Source organism: Microcaecilia unicolor, chromosome 3, assembly GCF_901765095.1.
Source record: "Microcaecilia unicolor chromosome 3, aMicUni1.1, whole genome shotgun sequence".
Taxonomy (NCBI): domain Eukaryota; kingdom Metazoa; phylum Chordata; class Amphibia; order Gymnophiona; family Siphonopidae; genus Microcaecilia; species Microcaecilia unicolor.
In genome coordinates, this window is record NC_044033.1 from 312,745,761 (window position 1) to 312,767,130 (window position 21,370).

The following is a 21,370-nucleotide window of genomic DNA, read 5'->3' on the forward strand; positions in this document are numbered from 1 at the left end:
CTGGCAATAGTGAACCGCATAAAGATATGACTTTTATGTGATCCTATTTATGTGGTTACCTTGGCTGGTTCAGTGCTGAATATCGGCACTTAACCAGCAAGTGCTGACTCTGCCCCCAAAATGCCTCCAAAATAGCCTAACCAGAGACTCTTCTGGCCGTTTAAATCATTTTAAATATTGGGCCCACTGTGACATAGTGACAGTGCTTTTGATATAATAATGTGCTATATATGAAGCAGGCAAAAAGGTAGGAGAACTGGCACTTATTTGACCTTCTACGGTCTTCCTCCTTAAAGTCCCCAGTCTCCAGGATGCTTCCATGGGTTAGTGGGGAGGATTGGAATAAGTAACTTCACCCTCTGCATCCTTAATTGGTTCATATTTGGATCTTGGGCAGCTTGAATTACTAACTGTGTTGGTATGGTTCTTTTTATTTTTTTTTTAGGGAGCATCAGCCGGGCTGGAGGAATCCCCACCCTCCTGAGGACAGGTCCAGCCCTAGTGCAACCAGCGCCTCCACTTGATGTCAAGCAGTTCCTGTCCTTCCCCATGGAAGCCCAGCCGGCCTTGGGGCTTTTCACCAGCTACAACACGGTAAGGGAATGGTGGTTGTACTCTTCACACTCCTCTGGAAATACTCCAGCCTGTCAGTGTTGGAGAAATTGTTGGAGTCAGCTCAGGATATTTTGTTTAGCAAACACATAGAAATGTGAATCAGTTCCAGAAAATTCTAGTTTTCATGCCTCTTCTTTTGTGCAGTAAATAAATGATAGAATGCTATTTTATTTTATTTATGGTTTATTGATTTGAAATACTGGAAACAGATATTCAGGGGTAATGAAGTCAGTCTTAAGATGAGACCTCTAGGCAGCCTGATGTTTGCCATCCTTGGTCACAAAAATCTGTGAACTGTGCCACACAGTTTGTCACGGATTCTGACAGGGACATGATGACAGACAGATAGACAGCTGATTCAAATATGGATGGCAAAAAAAAAAAAGGATTTAAATGGCGATTTTTAGAACAAGTGTCTAGGCTGTGAAGACATGTAGGTGTATATGTCGGGCCTGTTTTGTATAGGCAACATGTGCCTTTATAAAATTGCAGATCCCAACAGAGAGGAAGTGACATCACCTGCCCTGATGGCTGCAGGTTGCTATAGCTCCATGCTACCTGACCATGATAACCAAAGGGAAAGATAAAAGCTGGTGGTACCATGTTCTCCATTACCATCTCTCCAAGCAATAATATAATAAGCCATGGGAGAGTTGGTATCGAGGCAAAGAAACGCCAATGAGACAGAAAAATCCCAGTGGATCTGAAGCAATTCTCTTATTCAGGCATGGGACTTCCTTTGCAGGGAGAGAAAAATATGGCCAATGGAAGCGACATGCAGTATCGTGAGAAAGATGTGGGCCTCCAGGCCTCTGCACTGGAGGTAACTCTGTCACCAGACCTCTCTTTTGTGGAGCTTAAAAGCTGGTTCCAAGACCTTACAGCCAATATCACTGCTCTTGAATTCAGTCTTACTGATTTAGTGTCGGAGCTCTGCATGGATATATTGCACATGAGCAGGCATCTCAAGGAGGCCAAAGCCTGCATGGAGGAGCAGAAGAAATCAATTTCAACATTCAAGAACAGATCTCAGATCTTGAAAAAAGCACTGTGAAATTATTGGACAAGTGGCAGGATCTTGAAAATAGATGCCTGCATTGCAAACTCCACTTAGAACAGTATTTGGACTGTATAGTGGCGGCAGTGGGGCTTAGCAAGGCTGTTCTGATGACTGGAGGATATCCTAGGATGGATTTGGTTATTAATGTTGACAGGACTCATAGGTCACTGGGAGCACTGTGCCAAAACCTTCCCAAAGACGTCAGTGTATGTCATCACAATTATTCTATCAAGGATAAGATCTTGGCCAGAACTAGGTTGGCAGGGCACAATTATGTGGGAAAGAAATAAAACTGAAGTGTGCGTGGATATGGCAGCTACTATTCTAAAACAATGGTGGGACATTAGAAAAGAAGCTAAGGGCCGAACGATCTTCTACTACTGACCGTTTCTTTGAGCTTGATCTTCACAATAAGCAGGAAGTCATTGAAAACCATCTTATTTATGAAAGCCTATCCTTTGGACCCAAATTAACATCCTACTATAAGCGACTGTCCAGCTCATAATCGAAAGTAATCGCCGGCCATTTCCCGACACAAATCGGGAGATGGCCGGCGATCTGGGAAAAGCGGCGAAATCGGTATAATTGAAAGCTGCTTTTTTTGACAGCATCGCCGCTTTCCCGTCGCCTCACCGGCGAAAGTTCAAAGGGGCGTGTCGGCAGCGAAGTGAAGGCAGGACATGGGCGGGTATGGGCGTGGCTACCAGATAGTCGGCTTTCGCCAATAATGGAAAAAAAATATGGTGTTAAGCAGTATTTCGCCGGGTTTACTTGGTCCTTTTATTTTCACGTCCAAGCCTCAAAAAGGTGCCCAAAATGACCACATGACCACCAGAAGGAAGCAGAGATGACTTCCCCGTACTCCCCCCATGGTCACTAACCCCCTCCCACCAAAAAACCCCACTTTAAACACTTTTTTTCCCAGCCTGTATGCCAGCCTCAAATGCCTTACCCACCTCCATGACAGCAGAATGTGTTCTGTCCTCCGACAGCCTTTTCCTGCTTGTGATGTGGCTCTGGGGTGAGTGTGACACCTTTTCTGTTATTTGCACTGCAGAGTCACATCAGCAATGCATTGTGGTGGGTGTAGGTATTGGTAGTTGGTAGGCTCTCCTGCCCTGGTGCTTTCCCTCTGCTTACTAGGTAAGAGTGTGCCCTGTTTTGTTTCCTGTTGTAGTCCATGCGGTAGTGGCCATTTTTGTAAGCCAGTTTTAGTTCCCTTTCCTGTGTTACCCACGTTAGAGAACTTAGTTATTACCTTGAATGGTGCTGAAAGAGGGCATTGTACACCATTGTGCCAGCTCTGACCTACTGCTAATCTTAGTACTAGGGGACTCTGCCAGTGGGGCACAACCTCTGATCTGCAGTTAACTGTGAGTAAACGTGCATATTTCAAGAAAGGACTTTTTCAGAGAGATTAGTCTTCAGGTGTGAACTGGTGTGCCAAAGTTATACAGCAGCAATAAGTCCTAGAGGCTGTATGCAGGTCCCTGGAGCAGTTTTAGTGGGTGCAGTACATTTGTGGGTAGGGGGTTTTGGGGGGGGATTGGGGGGCTCAGCTCCCAAAGTAAGGGAGCTATGCACTTGGGAGCTTCTCTGAAGTCCACCAAAGTGACCCCTAGGGAGCCCGGTTGGTGTCCTGGCATGTCAGGGGGGCCAGTGACCTAAAAATGCTGGCTCCTCCCACAGCCAAATGCCTTGGATTTGGCCGGGGTTTGAGATGGCCGACATAACTTTCCATTATCACTAAAAAACGAAGCCGGCCATCTCAAACCCCGGCCAAATCCAAGGCATTTGGCTGGCTGGAACCGTATTATCGAAACAAAAGATGGCCGGCCATCTTTTTTGAAAATACGGGTCTGGCCAGCTGTTTGCAGCACCGCCAAAATACATCGCCGGCCATGTATTTCGCCAGCGCCGTTCGATTATTCCCCTCTGTATTACCCTTTTATCACCATCCCTCCTTATTTCACTGTTGCTTTATACTTCTGTTACTTTATGCTCCTACTTTATATTGTAATTTTATAAGCCACATTGAGCCTGCAGCTATGTGGGAAAATGTGGGGTATAAATGTGTTAAATAAATCTCAAATTAAACAGGGACAATCAAATTCCTAATAATCACAAATCTGTTCTCCCGTTCCATATATTATAAATTCACAATCAACCAAATCACCTACACATTAGAATCCAAACTGAAAATATTAGGTATTACAATTGATCAACAACTAACTTTTGAAGATCAGTTAACTGCAGTAACAACAATGGTCTTTAGAAGTCTGCGGAAACTAAAAAGAATAAGACCTTACTTCACCTCTGAAACTTTTCAAACCCTTGTTCAAGCACTGGTACTCTCCCAGATTGCTACTGCAATGCTATTTACACTGGAGGTAAAACATGGTTAACAAAGAAATTGCAGAGTACACAACATACAGCTGCTCGTTTGATATTCAGTTTTTCTAGATTCATAAGAACATAAGAATAGCCATACTGGGTCAGACCAGTGGTCCATCTAGCCCAGTATCTTGTTTCCAACAGTGGCTAATCCTGGTAGAAACCCAAACAGTAGCAACATTCCATGCTACCAATCCCAGGGTAAGCAGTGGCTTCCCCATGACTGTCTCAATAGCAGACTATGGACTTTTCATCCAGGAACTTGTCCAAACCTTTTTTTAACCCAAATATGCTAACCGCTGTTGCTACATCTTCTGGCAATGAGTTCCAGAGCTTAAGTATTCATTGAATGAAAAAAGATTTTCTCCAGTTTGTTTTAAAAGTGTTTCTATGTAACTTCCTCGAGTGTTCCCTAGTCTTTGTACTTTTTGAAAGAGTAAAAAAATCAGTTCTACATTCGGGATTTTGTAGACCTCAATCACACCTCCCCTCAGCCATCTCTTGTCCAAGCTGAAGAACCCAAACTTCTTTAGCCTTTCCTCTTATAAGCAGAGTTCCATCCCCTTTATCATTTTGGTCACTCTTCTTTGAACCTTTTCTAATTCTGCTATATCTTTTTTGAGATATGGCAACCAGAACTGAACACAATACTCAAGGTGAGGTCGCACCATGGAGTGATACCGAGGCATTATAGTATTCTCGGTCTTATTTACCATCCATTTTCTAATAATTCCTAGCATCCTGTTTACTTTTTTGGTCGTTGCCGCTCAATGGGCAGAAGATTTTAGTGTATTGTTTACAATGACACCTAGATTTTTTTCATGGGTGTCGATTTGGCTCGGTCCATCTTCCATGTTCACTGAGATTTCTTTCAGTTCCGCTGCATCATCACCCTTGAAAACCATTTCTGGTACAGGTAGATCTCTTACATCTTCTTACATAAAGACCAAAGAAAACAATTCATTCAGTTTCTCCGCTATGGCCTTGTCCTCCCTGAGTGCTGCTTTTGCTTCTTTGTGATCTAACAGTTCCATGGTTTCCCTCGCAGGCTTTCTACTTCTAATGTACCTGAAAAAGTTGTTACTGTGAAATTTTGTCTCTGCGGTAAGTTTCTCTTCATATTCTTTTTCAATGCTTCGCATCTAGCTAGAGGTAGTTTCAGAATATTTCTGCTGGAGAGAGTATGGTAAGCTCCAGCGGAAAACTTAGTGGCCTCTCGAGCAAGTGTGTAAAGAGAAAACACTGATAAGATCTAAATTTAAGGAAAATTCCTTTTTGAAGGTATAGATAGCCATCAGACAGGGTTTCCCCCTTTCACCTTTGCTTTTCTGCATTAACAACGGAACCCCTGAACTCTAGAATAAGGTATAATTCAAGTATTGTCAGGATAGCTTTCAAGGGAAAAGAAATTTCAATCCCCTTTTTGCTGATAAAGCAATACTTTCTATTAGGAAACACCCCATTTCTATTAGTATTGATTAGGGATAGCAATATCTCAGGATTCGAGGCAAATATCTCCAAATCTAAGGCACTGGATGTTAATCAGTCAAAACAGTGGTACAATCGCTTAAAGAACATCTCCCTTTTCATTGGTTATAGAGCTAAATATATTATTTAGGAGTAAAAATCACAGTTGAGAAATCTAAAATGGTTCAGTTAAATTATAATATAGCAACTAAAGAGGAGGGGAAAGAATAAATGAAATGTCTACCAACAAAACTCTTCCAATATCATCAAAAAGCAAGCTAGACAGGACCTATTAATTTGCCGACGTTCGTTATTCTCAATACCACAATACAGAGACAGAGGTAATGTGAAAATTAAACACTATAATGGAAGAATTATCCTCAGAACCCCACCTCTAGCAGTAAATTTTAGCGAGGCTTTATAAGCAATTACTTCTTAGACATAAGAAACCCCGGAGAGTGATTCACATTCAACTCTGTGCAATGCAGAAATTACAGTGAAAAAACCCATTAGAAACAGAAACGTAACTTAATCTGCTTTAACTGAAGACTTGGTCTCACTGATGGTGGCTAGTGTTTCACTGAACTGCTGCTTCAGAGACTGCAGGGACCAGTCTTAGGGGTCTTTTACTAAGCTGTGGTATAAGGAGGCCTGCATTAGAATCAGTGCGTGTTTTTGATGCGCACTAAGGCCCTTTTTACCACAGCGGGTAAAAGGCTGTCTTTTTTCTCAACAAGAAATGGCCACTTAACATGCGGCCATTTTGTGGGGGGGGGGGGAGCACTTACTGACAGGTGGCCTAAGGGTTAACCAAGCAGCAATTACTGGCGAGTAAGCACTGGTGCTACAAAAATAGAAAATATTTTTGTAGCGCCGGAAATGGCACAAGCTGGGGGTAGGAACTACCGCCGGGCTTTTGCGGTAGCCCAGCGGTAGTTCCGGATTGGCACACAGCAAGCCCCTTAGTGATCACTGCATTCATTGAACAACAAAAAAGATAAAATGTTCACTTGAAAATCACACTACTTCAAAATTTACTGCTGGAGGTGGGTCTCTGAGGCTATTTCCTTTGCTTTAATGTTTAATTTTCACTTTAGTTCTGTCTCTGCATTGTGGCATTGAGAATAATGAATGTGAGCAAATTAATAGGCCCCGTCCAGCTTGGTTTTTGATGATATTGGGAGAGTTCTGTTAAATTATAACCCATAAATTGCATCCTTATTTCATGATCTTTGTAAATGTTACAAGCTGAATTTTTATTTTGAGTGGGTCAAATTTATGCCATTAAGATGAGGGCTTTCCTGAAACAATTATACCTCCTTGAAACCCTTCCAACAAGAGTCCCTAACACCTTATTCAGACTCTGGCAGAATAAAATATATGGCTTCATTTGTATGAATGCTCCCTATTGGCAGAGTATGAAATTACACTGGTTTGAGATGTTAATCTTGTCAAGATGGAATTGTGTATGAATCCCCCAATTTCTCAATGACAACCAAGGCGGGGGGGGGGGGGGGGGGGGGGGTACACAAAAAGTATTTGTTTTATTACAGACTTGGAAATCAAGTAGATAATATCAGCAAATGGTTTGAAAGTTGACAAGATGAAAAAAAATCAACAGGTATAACAAGTATGGTATTCACATATAAATAATGTAAGGCAAATTATTACTACTTAAATGCCAATAATAATACACAACAATATCTTCAGATGCTCATAAAACTTAATTAAAGTTAACTTTACTTTGTAACTATGGTAACTATAAACCCAAGAGCTACAGGACTCTCAGTTTGCACAAACTGTTTACATGATTCACTTCAGTCAAGAATTGGATACCTTTGATCTCTGTCTCTCTTGTATTTTTTTCTCTCTTATTTATATACCTTAGTTAATGTATGTTCCTGGATCAGCCTTTTTTCAGTGTGCACATTCAGAAGCAGCCACTTAACTCTCTTCACCGGGTATAGAGGGCAATCAAAAATAAAAGAAGAAAAATGCATAACTCTGGAGGAAAGCATCCTTCACTAAAGTTGTGAGTCTGATCTGTGAGGGACTGGCACAATAAGTGATTTTGGTCTGTACAGTTTTGTGATAAAGTGAGCAGCAAAATGTGGTCCGTGTTGGAACCCTTGAAGAAGATAAGTGTTTTGTTCAGTAAATTAAAGATTCCAATTCTAATTTTTGTGTGCTATGATTAAATCTTAAGCCACGATGAACACATGACCTGCTCTGGGTCTGTGGTGGTCCCATTAAGGGGGCATGAGCACACTATGGAGCAGTGGCGTAGCCACAGGTGGGCCTGGGTGGGCCGGGCCCACCCAATTAGGGCTCAGGCCCACCCAACAGCAGCACACGTATTAGCGGTAGCACGTGGGGATCCCAAGCTCGGCCAGCAGAAGACTTCCCCCTGATGGTAATGAAAACACTATTCTCCAGGATACCAGCACCTGCGCATGCTCAGTTTTCAGTGCGTGCCTGCTGCAGGCTGCTAAGGTGGAAAAAAGCGTTTTCCCACCAACTGAGATTTTTATTTGGTGGTGGGTGAAGGGGAGAACACTTGGTGCCCACCCACTTCTTGCCTAGGCCCACCCAAAATCTGTTGTCTGGCTACTCCCCTGCTATGGTGTGGAGGAGTGGCCTAGTGGTTAGAGCACTGGTCTGGTCTTGCAATCCAGAGGTGGCCAGTTCAAATCCCACTGCTACTACTTGTGATCTTGGGCAAGTCACTTAACCCTCCATTGCCTCAGGTACAAACTTAGATTGTGAGCCCTCCTGGGACAGAGAGATATCCAGTGTACCTGAATGTAACTCACCTTGAGCTACTACTGAAAAAGGTGTGAGCAAAATCTAAATACATACATTATATTAAAGACTTGCTATACTGTTTTTTGAACCTTGTTTATACAATGATCTGCTTCAGAATATGTTTTACTTCATGGGATTTTTGGTGCTGGGTATGGAGGGCACCAGTAGAAGGTGATTGTCTCAGTCTGGGTGATGCTGTGTCTTCCTTGTCTGATCTCCTCTGGATCTCCATTGGCCTGACTACCCTGTCTCTTAAAAATCAAAAAGAGAGGCTGACTCCCTTTTTCTAGATGTGTGTGGCCCTGTTGCGTGTTTCCTCTTTCTTCAAGCCTCTATTTGTATACTAGCTAATTCAAATAAAAAGATAAATTAGGTTGCCCTAACTTAGATGAAGAGACAGGGCTTATTATTTTTTCCAGACTCCGTTCCTTTTATCTTGCTGCACCATATGCCTGAAATAAACTTCCTGAGCCGGTACATCAAGCTCCATCTCTGGTCATCTTCAAATCTAGGCTAAAAGCCCACCTTTTTGATGCTACTTTTAACTTCTAACCCTTACTCACTTGTTCAGTACCCTTATTTTGTCATCCCCACCTTAGTAATTCCCTTATCTCTTATTTGTCCTGTTTGTCTGGCCTAATTAGATTGTAAGCTATGTCGAGCAGGGACTGTCTCTTCATGTTCAAGTGTACAGCGCTGCGTACATCTAGTAGTGCTATAGAAATGATAAGTAGAAGTAGTTTTCCCTATCTCTGTCCTACTGGAACCTTCGCCCTGTTCTGGTCAGCAGAAGTTATTCTTGTGAACTTCAGATAAAGCCTGAAATTGTTCTTTTCTTCAGTAGTACTGTAATATCTTCGCATTGGTGTCTAGGTAAAGAACAGCTATAACACACAATTTATTAGAGCTGCAGGATAAGGTGCTTTCAGTCAGCACTGCTGCATCGTTCCACTAGTGTTCTAAAAGAGTTTCAGAGTTCTCTCATTACTAAAAAGGCTTTTTTACTCTTCCCAGTGGCACTGACTGGATATAATCAAGTGAGCAAGAGTCTTCCAGAATATGTGCTGAAAGTTAGTTTCACTTTATCCCTGCAGTACATCTCTATTGCCATAAGTGCAGCACTGCCCTACACTCTCCATAAATCCACAAATAGAAAAGTAAGATTAATTCTGCTTCTCAGCAGGCAAAGGAATAAATTCTCTTGTACAGCTAAGCAGGTAATTTCACAGCTGCTCAGAATCTCTCTGCCAAACTGTCTCTGTCTCTGATAATCATCCACTATATCTCCAGTCATTCAAGATTTACAGCTTCTACAGACTGAAATCATAAATGCTGCCTAAATCATGCAGTCAGCTTTAAGAGTAAGTATTTCTCCCACTAAAGCTGGCAACTTTAAGCTTTACCTTGGGTTTAAACTCAGAGATCCACTTTCTCTCAAGAATATTATTCCACTCAGAATCCCATAGTTTCTACAAGCTCAGGCACCCTTCTATTTTTCTATCATAATCTAATTTTCCAGTTACAAAAAAAGTAAAATTTTCAACAGTTTCTCAGGACTTTTCCCGTCCACTTCCTTGGGTTACTCACATCTCAGTGCAGGTTTCACTCTCTTCAAACACTTGTTTTCTGTTTTGTCACTGCCCTGCTTCTCCAGCTTCATGCATACTGGTTGGTTGATGTTAGTGGTTCTGTCTCCTGGTCCCAGAATGCTCTGTTTTGTAGCACTCAGTCCAGTGGAGCTCTGAGCCATTTCAGGGCAAGAGCTCCCACTGTGCTTTGAAAATCTGGGTTACACTTTGTTTGTTTTTTACTTTTTAAGTTTTCCCCTAAATATCTAGCTAGAGTAGCCCCTGGAACACCTGCATTGGATCTCATCACTCATGGCAGTATCATGGCCAGCTGCTGGTGAGTTTAACGCTGCTTGTTCCAAATGTTAAAAGAGATAAAAAATATTCTAGGGTGGTTCATAGAATGCCCTACTACTCAAAAACCCAACCTAAAGCTTTATTATATGGCAGCTGAGTTGAGTGGCTTTCTTGGTTGGATGACAACCTAGTCTAAGAAGTAGGTTAATCTAGAATAGAAACATTTGGTACCTATATAATACCCTCTGTTGGTCCTGCAAATTTTCCATTTTAAACCCCTTCACTGTGCACACATTGAGGGCAGTTCGACAGATTTTGGGCAAAAATGCTTGTGCATTTATGGCTGAAACCAAACCTCTCTTCCCCTGCCCCACCTCCCCACGATCGCTTTCCCACACCTTCCCCTCCTGCCTGAACACCCATAGGTGTTCCCAGTGAAGCCCTGGTGGTTTAGTGGTCTTTTCAGGGGCAATAACGAACACCACTCATTTCTGTCCTGTGCTGCTGCTCCCTTGAAATGGGCCTGTTGGCCTCTTTAGGGACAGAAATGAACCTCACTGTTTCCTGCCCCGTGTGCTGCTCCAATCCAAATGGTTGCCGAAACTTCCTGCGGCAGCCTCAAGAGTCTGCCATGGGAGGTACCGTCAGCCATTTTCTGATTGGAACCAGCACAGGCAGAAGTCTCAGCAGCCATTTGGATTGGAGCAGTGCATGGGGCAAGAACAAGTGAACTCCATTCCTGCCCCTGAAGAGGCCACTAGACCACCAGGGCTTCTCTAAGGCCCGGGGAGGTCATAGGGGTAATCGGGTGGGAAGGGAGGGCACAAGAGAGTGATTGCTGGGGGGGGGGGTGGTGGTGGGGTTGCACCAGGAGGGGGGTCTTTATGGTTGGGGAAGGGCAGTTTAGCACATAAGCACTGCCACGCTGGGAAAAGACCAAAGGTCCATCAAGCCCAGCACTCTGTCTCCGACAGCGGCCAATTCAGGCCCCAACAACCTGGCAAAACCACAAAATTTAATAATGATCAATGAACTTTTTCTTTAGGAACCTGTCCAGACCCCCTTTAAACTCAGCAAGGCCAGCTGCCGTTACTACCTTCTCCGGCAATGAGTTCCATAGTCTAACCACGTGCTGAGTAAAGAAAAACTTTCTCCGATTTGTTTTAAACCTACCACATTCTAATTTCATCTTGTGTCCCCTGGTTCTATTATTGTTAGAAAGTGTAAACAGACGCTTCACATCTGTCCGCTCTACCCCACTCATTATTTTGTAGATTTCTATCATATCACCTCTCCTCATAGGGTAGTTGTCCCATCCCTTTTATCATTTTTGTCGCCCTTCTCTGCACCTTCTCAGTTATGATTTTGGTTTCTGCTGAAACCGAGTAGCCAGTTTTAGTCACAGATTTGGTTTTGACAGAAACCAAAATCCTGGGTTCGATTGGGTTCTAAGTAGGACCCCATTTTATAAAGGGTGCCTAGGTTCCATTCTAGAACAATAGTGTAATCTGGTATAGATACACTTAACATTTTAAGTGCTTATACTTATGCCAGCCAAAGATGATGAAAATGCGAGCTCCTAAGTGTGGCAGGGGCACGAGTAATTTACAGAATATTATAAGTTATGCATGTAAGTGGAAGTCCTTCCATGCTCCTCCCCTTTGCAAATATGTGCTATGTAAATAGGTATTTGCAGAATAGCAGGTAGATGGCATGCCAGCATATATGCATGTAAGGGCAAACATCCAGTGTGTGCTTTTATGCTAGTATTCTTAATATTTACAAATGTAACATGTGTGTAAATGTGAGTGCCTAGGTTATAGAAATGCCCTGATTCAGAATATGGAGGTGACAGAAATCTCATCTTATGCAGAGGAAGACAGATTCCACTTATATACCTGTCAAATACAATGTAAAATTTCCCCCAGGTAATGTTGATCCAAAATTCAGATAGTGAGAAGGAGAATAAACCTTGTAGCGTGGGACAGCAGATTAAAAAAAATTGTATCTTGTATGGGTTCCCAATTCTGAGAGAAAGAGAACAGAAATAGTCTCTTGCCTCTAACTGATATCATCAGCTTCAGCTTTACCTTCAGGCTGAAGAGGTCTAGGAGGTCTTTTTAGGGGAAAAACACACTTTGAATTGTTGTGCAACAGACTGCCCAATCTAAAGGGGGCAATATCAAAGCTGTATGCAATGCTGAGTCTGTTCATGCTTTCCAAAAATAGTAGGACTAGGGGGGCATGCAATGAAACTACAGTGTAGTAAATTTAAAACAAATAGGAGAAAATGTTTCTTCACCCAACGCATAATTAAACTCTGGAATCCGTTGCCAGAGAATGTAGTGAAGGAGGTTAGCTTGACAGAGTTTAAAAAGGGGTTGGACAGTTTCCTAAAGGACAAGTCCACAGACCGCTACTAAATGGACTTGCGAAAAATCCACAATTTCGAGAATAACATGTATAAAATGTTTGTACGCTTGGGTAGCTTGCCAGGTGCCCTTGACCTGGATTGGCCGCTGTCAGGGACAGGATGCTGGGCTCGATGGACCTTTGGTCTTTTCCCAGTATGGCATTACTTATGTACTTATGAGTCTTCCTCAAGTCAATAAACCTAATCATTGAAGGCTTGGGAGAGAAACTGACTTAGACGAGAGTACATGAAAAATTTCTATGCCAGCAAATATGATATTGATATATATCGTTGGCACCTGACTCCTTTCAAGATTCAGAAAGTATATTCCAGCATTAGCAAGGCTTTGCTGAAGGGGGTAGGGCTCCACTTTTCTCCATGTGTGGTGGGACTGCCCAGTTGTTCAGGGGTACTGAAGTGAGTTGGCTTAATTAAAAATGTTACTAAAATAGACATCCCCTTGATATAAAAAAATATTTTTTCTGCATTATTTGCCATCAACTATTGAAAACATGATTATCATCCTGCTTGTTACTGCCAGAACTGAAATTGTTTCTGCATGGATGAGCAATGCTTTTCCTCCGATTACTTCCTTAGCCCTTTGTACTTGGAATATATATATTTTCTTTCTAAGCTGACAACTCTCAGACATGTGTAAGGGTGGGTCCCGCGGTTAGCCTGGATACTGTAAAGGAGACTACTCATATAAAGTATTTATTGGTTTGGGAACTATGTGTTCAGTGAAAAAAATATTTTCTCCTATTTGTTTTAAAGGTATTACTATATAACTTCATGGAGTGTCCCTTAGTCAATGTACTTTTTGAAAGGGTAACAAATTGATTTGTGTTTACCTGTTCCGCTCCATTCAGGATTTTATAATCTCTGTCATCTGGTAACATAGTAAGTGACGGCAGATAAAGACCTGAATGGTCCATCCAGTCTGCCCAACAGTCACACTCATTATCAATTCAAGATTACATCAACAATGAATGTGATATTATATACTTTATCACTAGTCTTCCTTTGGCGTTTCTGGGACATAAACTTTAGAAGTCTACCCAGCTCTGTCCTTTTGTTCCACCTACTGGAGTTGCCATCAAAGCCCACTCCAGCCTATCCAAATCCGTCTTGTCATTTGTGGGACCCAGACCATAAAAGTCTGCCCAGCACTGTCCTCGGTTCTAGCTAACTCCCGGCTCCGTTCCTTCTATCTCGCTGTTCCCTATGCCTGGAATAGACTCCCTGAGCCAGTACGTCAGGCTCAGTCTCTGGCTGTCTTCAAGTCTAGGCTTAAAGCCCACCTCTTTGCTACTGCTTTCGACTCCTAACCATGACTCTCTTACTCAACACCCTCACTTATCACCCCTACCACTGCAATTTCCACACCTCTAGCTGTCTGTTCATCTGTCCAATTTAGATTGTAAGCTCTGTTGAGCAGGGACTGTCTTTTCATGTTAATTTGTACAGCGCTGCGTAAGTCTAGTAGCGCTATAGAAATGTTTAATAGTAGTAGTAGTAGTTCTAGCTACTGAAGTTGCCATTGAAACCCTTTCCAGCTTATCCTAAACTGGCTTGCCATATACAGACACAGACCTACAAAGTCTGCCTGGCACCGACCTTAGTTCTTTACAGCCGGAGTAGCCGTCCAAGCATCACTCACACATCCACCCCCTGCAGCCATTTAAATTTTGTTTTGTTTTTTAAAATTTATTTCTGTTTTCTACCATCTATTTTCTAAATAAAGTTCCTCTGTGTTCATCCCAAGCCTTTTTAAATTCTGTCACTGTTTTTGTCTCTACCACCTCCCTCGGGAGGGCATTCCAGGCGTCGACCACCCTCTCCGTGAAAAAGAATTTCATGACATTATTCCTAAGTCTACCACCCTGCAACCTCAGCTCATGTCCTCTAGTTTTATCATTTCCCCTTCTCTGGAAGAGATTTGTTTCTATATTATTACCTTTCAAGTATTTAAACATCTGTATCATATTTATTTATTTATTTATTTGTAGCATTTATACCCCGCTGTTTCCCGCTGTTAGCAGGTTCAGTGCGGCTTACAAAGTATAGTACAGAGTTACAATGTCTGATACAAAGTATCACAGAAATAACATAATTGTATAGAGTAGGACAAGAGGAAAAGATGTGGGGGAGGGATTAATGTAAGGATAATGCTAGTGGTGTGGATTAGGTTCGTGAATTAAACTGGGTCATTTGGATAGGCTTGTTTGAAGAGGTAGGTTTTCAGCAGCTTGCGGAAGGGTAGGTGTTCTTTGGTTGTTCGGATGTGTCTGGGTATGGCGTTCCACAGTTGGCTGCCTAGAACGGAGAAGTTGGATGCATAGTAGGTTTTGTATTTGAGACCTTTGCAATTGGGAAGGTGAAGATTGAGAAATGTTCGAGAAGATTTGGTCCCGTTTCTGGCTGGAAGATCGATCAAACTGTTCATGTAGCTTGGAGCTTCTCCAAGGAGGACCTTGTGGATCAATGTGGATCAATGTATCTCCCCTGTCCCTTCTTTTCTCTAGGCTATACATATTTAGGTCTTTCATTCTCTTCTCCTACGTCTTATGGCACAAGTACCTTATCATTTTTGTCATCTTCCTCTGACCACTTCTAGTCTTTTTACATCCTTAGCAAGATGTGGCCTCCAAAACTGAACACAATACTCCATGTGGTGCCTCACCAATGACTTGTACAGGGGCATCAACACCTCCTTTCTTCTGCTGGGTACTCCTTTCTCGATGCAGCCTAGCATCCTTCTTGCTACAGCCACTGCTTTATCACATTGTTTTTTTCACTTTAAGGTCCTCGGACACCATCATCCTAAGGTCCCTCTCCCTGTCTGTGCATATCAGCCTCTCACCTCCTAAGGCATACGGCTCCCTTGGGTTTCTACTCCCCAAATGCGTCACTTTGCACTTTTTTGCTTTAAATTTTGTTTCCACTAATTACAAAAATATGGAAGGCGGTGGAGTAACATAGTAACATAGTAGATGACGGCAGAAAAAGACCTGCATGGTCCATCCAGTCTGCCCAAGAAGATAAATTCATATGTGCTACTTTTTTATTTGTACTTTCCTCTTCAGGGCACAGACCGTATAAGTTTGGCCAGGCCTATCCCCGCCTCCCAACCACCAACCCTGGCACAGACTGTATAAGTTTGCCCAGCCCAGTACTTATTAATTCCACAATCTATACAATATCTCTCACCAGTCAAAAAGGCAGTACACTATTGTACAAGTGAATGTAATCACAAAGAGGAAAAAACCTCAGTCGACCCTTGCTAGTTCATATTTGGGGTTATGGTGTCTATCATAGGCATAAAAAACCTCTTTGTATTGTTTATTAATGGAAAAACATAATATACTCACTGCAAATCACTTTGAAAAATAGCAGTACTTAGCCTATAAATCTTCCAACCACCATAACAGTCCGACAGTGACCAGCGTTTCGTTCTCTGCTTCAGGGACTTGCTATAATTAATACTCAGGAGCAAACATTTCAAAAATTCAGGGAGCTCCTTTAATCCTGCTCTCACTAAACTATGTGCGCCCGGCGGTAATTCCAGTTTTCTACCACGGGGAGGGGGACATTTCCAGTGGTAACCTGCACCGTGCCCACGTTGATGTGCACTGCATGGGTACCACGTCGGTAGCTCATGAGCCCTTACCGCTAGGTCAATGAGTGGCATTAATGGATCAGGCCGTAAATAGGCATACGCTAGTTTTAATGTTAGTGCAGGCCCATTTCCTGGCCCATTAAAAAATTGCCTTTTTCCCAGCCATGGTAAAAAATGGCCCAGCGCATGCTTAAAAGATGCACTCACACTACCGCAGGCCACTTTGTACTGCGGCTTTGTAAAAGGACCCCTTAGTGTTTTCTGCTACTTTAGCCTTGTATTTGTAAATAAGACATACGGAGTTCCACCAAAAAGTGAAAGAAAGTTTACTATTGTCTTTCCACTCCCGAAGTATGTCTTTCAAAGGTAAAGAAATTAAAATATCAGAGTTCACAGTGTTCCACTGTTAAAGTCTTCTCAAGACAACCTGAATGAAGGATGATAATATATTTATAGGAAATTGGTATGTTAATATTCAATACAGAGGAGATCCTGTTCCATATAAGATTCCAATACATTTGTAAATTGGGACATGGAAATAACATATGTTCCATTGTACCTGTAGCTGAGTTGCAAGATCAACACAAATTGGATAATTTATAACTAACTCTGTGTTGTTTAACTGGGGATCATATTGATTTATGCAGGATAAAAAAAATAGAGATTGTAGGATTGGAGCAGAGGCCAGGGATTTATTTATTTTAGTCCAAAATAAAAACGAGACAGGAGACAGATAATTCAGTCTGCCAGGTATTCTGAAGTGCTATATTATTATATCCAGCAAGAGATAAGAGAATATTATAGTAGCAAGATGCTGAATTACCCACAGCAAAAGCATAGAGGATATTAAAGATTTCAGGAGAGGCAGATATCATATTTCCACCAGCTGAAGGTATTTGTTGAAAGACAGAATACCATGTGAATCTATTATATCGTTTAGATTAAGAATACCATTATGTATCCAATCATACCAGAAAAAGAAAGATTTATTAATTTTGATGAGAAGATTTCCCCATAACTGGGCCTTGATTGTATTTAAAATAGGATGTTTTTGAAGTTTATCCAGTTGAGTATTAGTCAACAAGGTATCATTTACAATATTATACTCAGGATCTGATGTAATAGAAGAAGTACCTATTCTATTTTTTAATGGAACAGGATAGGGTAATTGTTGTTTTAGTTGTAACCATAGTGGAACTGAGTCATCCGATAAATCTAGAGACCACCAAGATGCTGCCCTCAGTAGGAATGCCTTGTTATACAAATCAAAATCTGGGAATTTTATGCCACCCTTACCTTTAGGTGATCTTAATTTTTAAGGGCAATGCGAGGGGATTTGTTATTCCAGATAAAGTCCGTTAGACGTTTATTTTCATTAAGAATGATTTAGGAAATCAAAATGACATCCTGCTTAATAATAGATAAAATATATGGGAGCAATCACCATTTTCACTGTCTCCAATTTACCCCACCATGATAAGAACAAGGGATTCCATTTAAGGCAAAGATTATTGACAAGATTAAGTTCTATCCATGTTTTCTTGTAAGGTTTCCATTAGGTGGATATAAATGTCAAACCTAAATATTTAATATACCAACAAATAGGGACAGATGTTAAGTTGTCCTTTATACAATAAACATTGTGGAAAAAGCTCAGTTTTTGTCCAGTATATCGTATAACCAGATAATTTACCAACAGAGGGACAGAGAGCTCAGGAAAGAAGACGTGGAGGGGCATAATTGAACGGGGCACCCAAGTTTTCCTGGGGCCGTACTTGCAGGATGGCTCCGTGAAGGGGCGGGGAACCTGTATTATCGAAACAAGATGGGCGTCCATCTTTCGTTTCGATAATACAGTCGGGGACGCCCAAATCTCCACAATTAGGGCGACCTTAGAGATGGTCGTCCTTAGAATGGTCGTCCCCGGTTTTCAGCGATAATGGAAACCGAGGACGCCCATCTCAGAAACAACCAAATCCAAGCCCTTTGGTCATGGGAGGAGCCAGCATTCGTAGTGCACTGGTCCCCCTGACATGCCAGGACACCAACCGGGCACCCTAGGGGGCACTGCAGTGGACTTCACAAATTACTCCCAGGTGCATAGCTCCCTTACCTTGTGCGCTGAGCCCCCCAACCCCCCCCCCCAAACCCATTCCCCACAACTGTACACCACTACCATAGCCCTAAGGGGTGAAGGGGGGCACCTACATGTGGGTACAGTGGGTTTCTGGTGAGTTTTGAAGGGCTCACATTTACCACCACAAGTGTAACAGGTGGGGGGTGGGGGTGGGCCTGGGTCCGCCTGCCTGGTGCATTGCACCCACTAAAACTGCTCCAGGGACCTGCATACTGCTGTCATGGAGCTGGGTATGACATTTCAGGCTGGCAAAAAAATTTTAAAAGTTTTTTTTAGGGTGGGAGGGGGTTGGTGACCACTGGGGGTGTAAGGGGAGGTCATCCCCGATTCCCTTCGGTGGTCATCTGGTCAGTTCGGGCACCTTTTTGAGGCTTGGTCGCAAGAAAAAATGGACCAAGTAAAGTCAGCCACGTGTTCGTCAGGGATGCCCTTCTTTTTTCCATTATCGGCAGAGGACGCCCATCTCTTAAGCACGCCCCTGTCCCACCTTCGCTACACTACCAACACGCCCCCGTGAACTTTGGTCGTCCCCGCGAAGGAAAGCAGTTGGGGGCGCCAAAAATCGGCTTTCGATTATGCCGATTTGGGCGACCCTGAGAGAAGGACGCCCATCTCCCGATTTGTGTTGGAAGATAGGCGCCCTTCTCTTTCGAAAATAAGCCTGATAGTAAAATATCAGCAGCATAAGCTGATAATTTGATTTGGGTTTTTGCTACATTGATCCCATGAATAGCCGAGGATGAACGGATTGCGATTAATAACAGCTCCAAGGTTAAAATAAAAAGTAATTGGGAAAGGGGGCACTCTTGTCTTGTTCCTCTTGTTAAAGGAAATGATTGTGTTAATAAACCATTTATAAACAATCATGCTGTGGGGCTGGAATATAATATTTGAACCATATTTATAAAACTATCACCCAATCCAAACCAGGCCATTACTGAAAAGAGAAACTTCCGTTCGATGTAGTCAAATGCTTTTTCAGCATCTAATGAGATAACGCAAGCACTTGTAATGCTTGCACAGTATGAATGATATTTGAAACAATTCTGATGTTGTCACATGACAGTCCACCTTTCATAAAGCCTGATTGAGAGGGATGAATCGGTTTCGAAATAAATTTGGACAATTGATCATATATTTTACAATCATGATTCAATAAAGAGATAGGTTTATAGTTTTTAGCCAGCATAGAGTCTCTACCGGGTTTTTCAAGAACTACAATATTAGCTTCAGTGAAGGTACCTGAACTTCTAATTTTTAGCAAAAAATGATTATAAAGTTGTAATAAGGTAGGTGAGAGGAGATTAAAAAACTGTTTATGATATTCTATGGCAGTGTTTCCCAAGTCAGATCCAGGAGTACCTCTTGCCAGTCAGGTTTTCAGGATATCCACAATGAATATGCATGAAAGAGATTTGTGTACAATGGAGGCAGTGCATGCAAATTAAAATCATGCATATTCCTTGTGGCTATCCTGAAAACCTGACTGGCAAGGGGTATTCCAGGACTGGACTGGGAAACACTGTTCTATGGCTTACCCAACCCCACCAGGGGCCTTTCCTGATTGTAGGAATTCAATAGCCAAATTTATTTCTATCAGAGTAATAATAGGTGCATTCAGTTTATCCAAATCTGATTTAGATAAAACAGGCCTTTATAAAGACTTTAGGAAATCTGTGATTTGTCGATCACTTGGAGCTTTTTGAGCTCTTTAAATTTCAGTGTAAAATTCTACAAAGTGTTTAAGAATATCTTCTTTTTTAAGGGTCCTTTTACAAAGGTGTGCTGAAAAATGACTTGTGGTAGTGTAGGCGTGGGTTTTGGGCACATGCCAATCCATTTTTCAGCGCGCCCTTTTTTTTTGCCAAATCAAAATTGCTGCGCATCCATTTTGGGTCTGAGACCTTACCGCCAGCCATTGACCTAGCAGTAAAGAATCCGGGTGTTAAGGACCTATGTGCGTCAAATGCCACTTGGCGCGCGTCCATTACGCGCGCCTGAAAGTAAAAAATATTTTTCAGACGCACGTATTGGATGTGCACCAAAAATGAAATTACTGCAAGAGCTACACGGTAGTCGGGTGGTAACTCCATTTTGGTGCATGTTGGACGCGTGTAGACGCTTATGCGAATTAGTAAATGGGCCCCTTAAACGTTGTCATGTTTATTTTTAATAGCTGATATGAAAGTAGATCTATTTGCCTTCAAATAGTTTGTCAATATTTTCCCCACCTTATTGGCTCCTGAGCAATAAGTTAACTGCTTAGAGAATAGTATAATCCCAGCAGCAGTACTAAGAAATGATTGTAGTGAAAATGAAGCTTTTTTTTAATAAAAAGCAGTAGCTGAGATGTTGGAATGGTAAAGTATAACCTTCAAGGATTTTAATTTGTCTTTCCAATTTAGAGAGCTCCTCTTTATTCACTTTAATTTTATGAGCACTAAATTTAATAATCTCTCCTCTGAGATAGGCTTTATAGGCATCTCATATTATATCAAACGCCATATCAGGATTATCATTGATATTAAAATAATTGGAAAACCATTCAGGGACCTTCTGGCAAAAATCAGAATCCAATAATAAAAAAGAATTAAATCTCCATTGTCTAGAAGGCATATTATCTTGTATTAGATCCAAGCTTAATATGATACAAGCATGATCTGACATATGTATAGGTTCAGTAGTAGCTTTGACTATATCAGAAACCAGAGTCTTGGAGATGAAGTAATCTAATCCAACCTAGAGAAAGAGTTATGCGGAATAGAATGAAATGTAAAATCTATTTCAGAAGGATGGGTTATTCTCCAGGAATCCAAGAGATGTTTCAGTGCTGTGTTTGCTTTTAATATTTCGGGTTTAGCAGAAGATTTCCTGTCCACGAGCACATCCAAGGGCAGGTTCATATCACCAGCAACGACAATGACGACGACGGCAATATTATCGGCCCCAGAGAGAGCAATTTGGGAGGATAGTGAGTTAAAAAATGATGGGTCAT

The 21,370-nt window shown here is 41.9% G+C and overlaps 1 protein-coding gene across 2 annotated transcripts in view; it reads left to right on the plus strand.

Moving 5' to 3' along the window:
• ZNF385A (zinc finger protein 385A) overlaps positions 1-21,370 on the plus strand; it is a 406,012-nt gene that overhangs the window by 142,573 nt on the left and 242,069 nt on the right. For both annotated transcript variants that reach the window (XM_030198320.1, XM_030198321.1), the window contains exon 2: positions 446-594. In XM_030198320.1, coding sequence (XP_030054180.1) covers positions 446-594 — 149 coding nt within the window. The remainder of the gene's footprint in view (positions 1-445; positions 595-21,370) is intronic.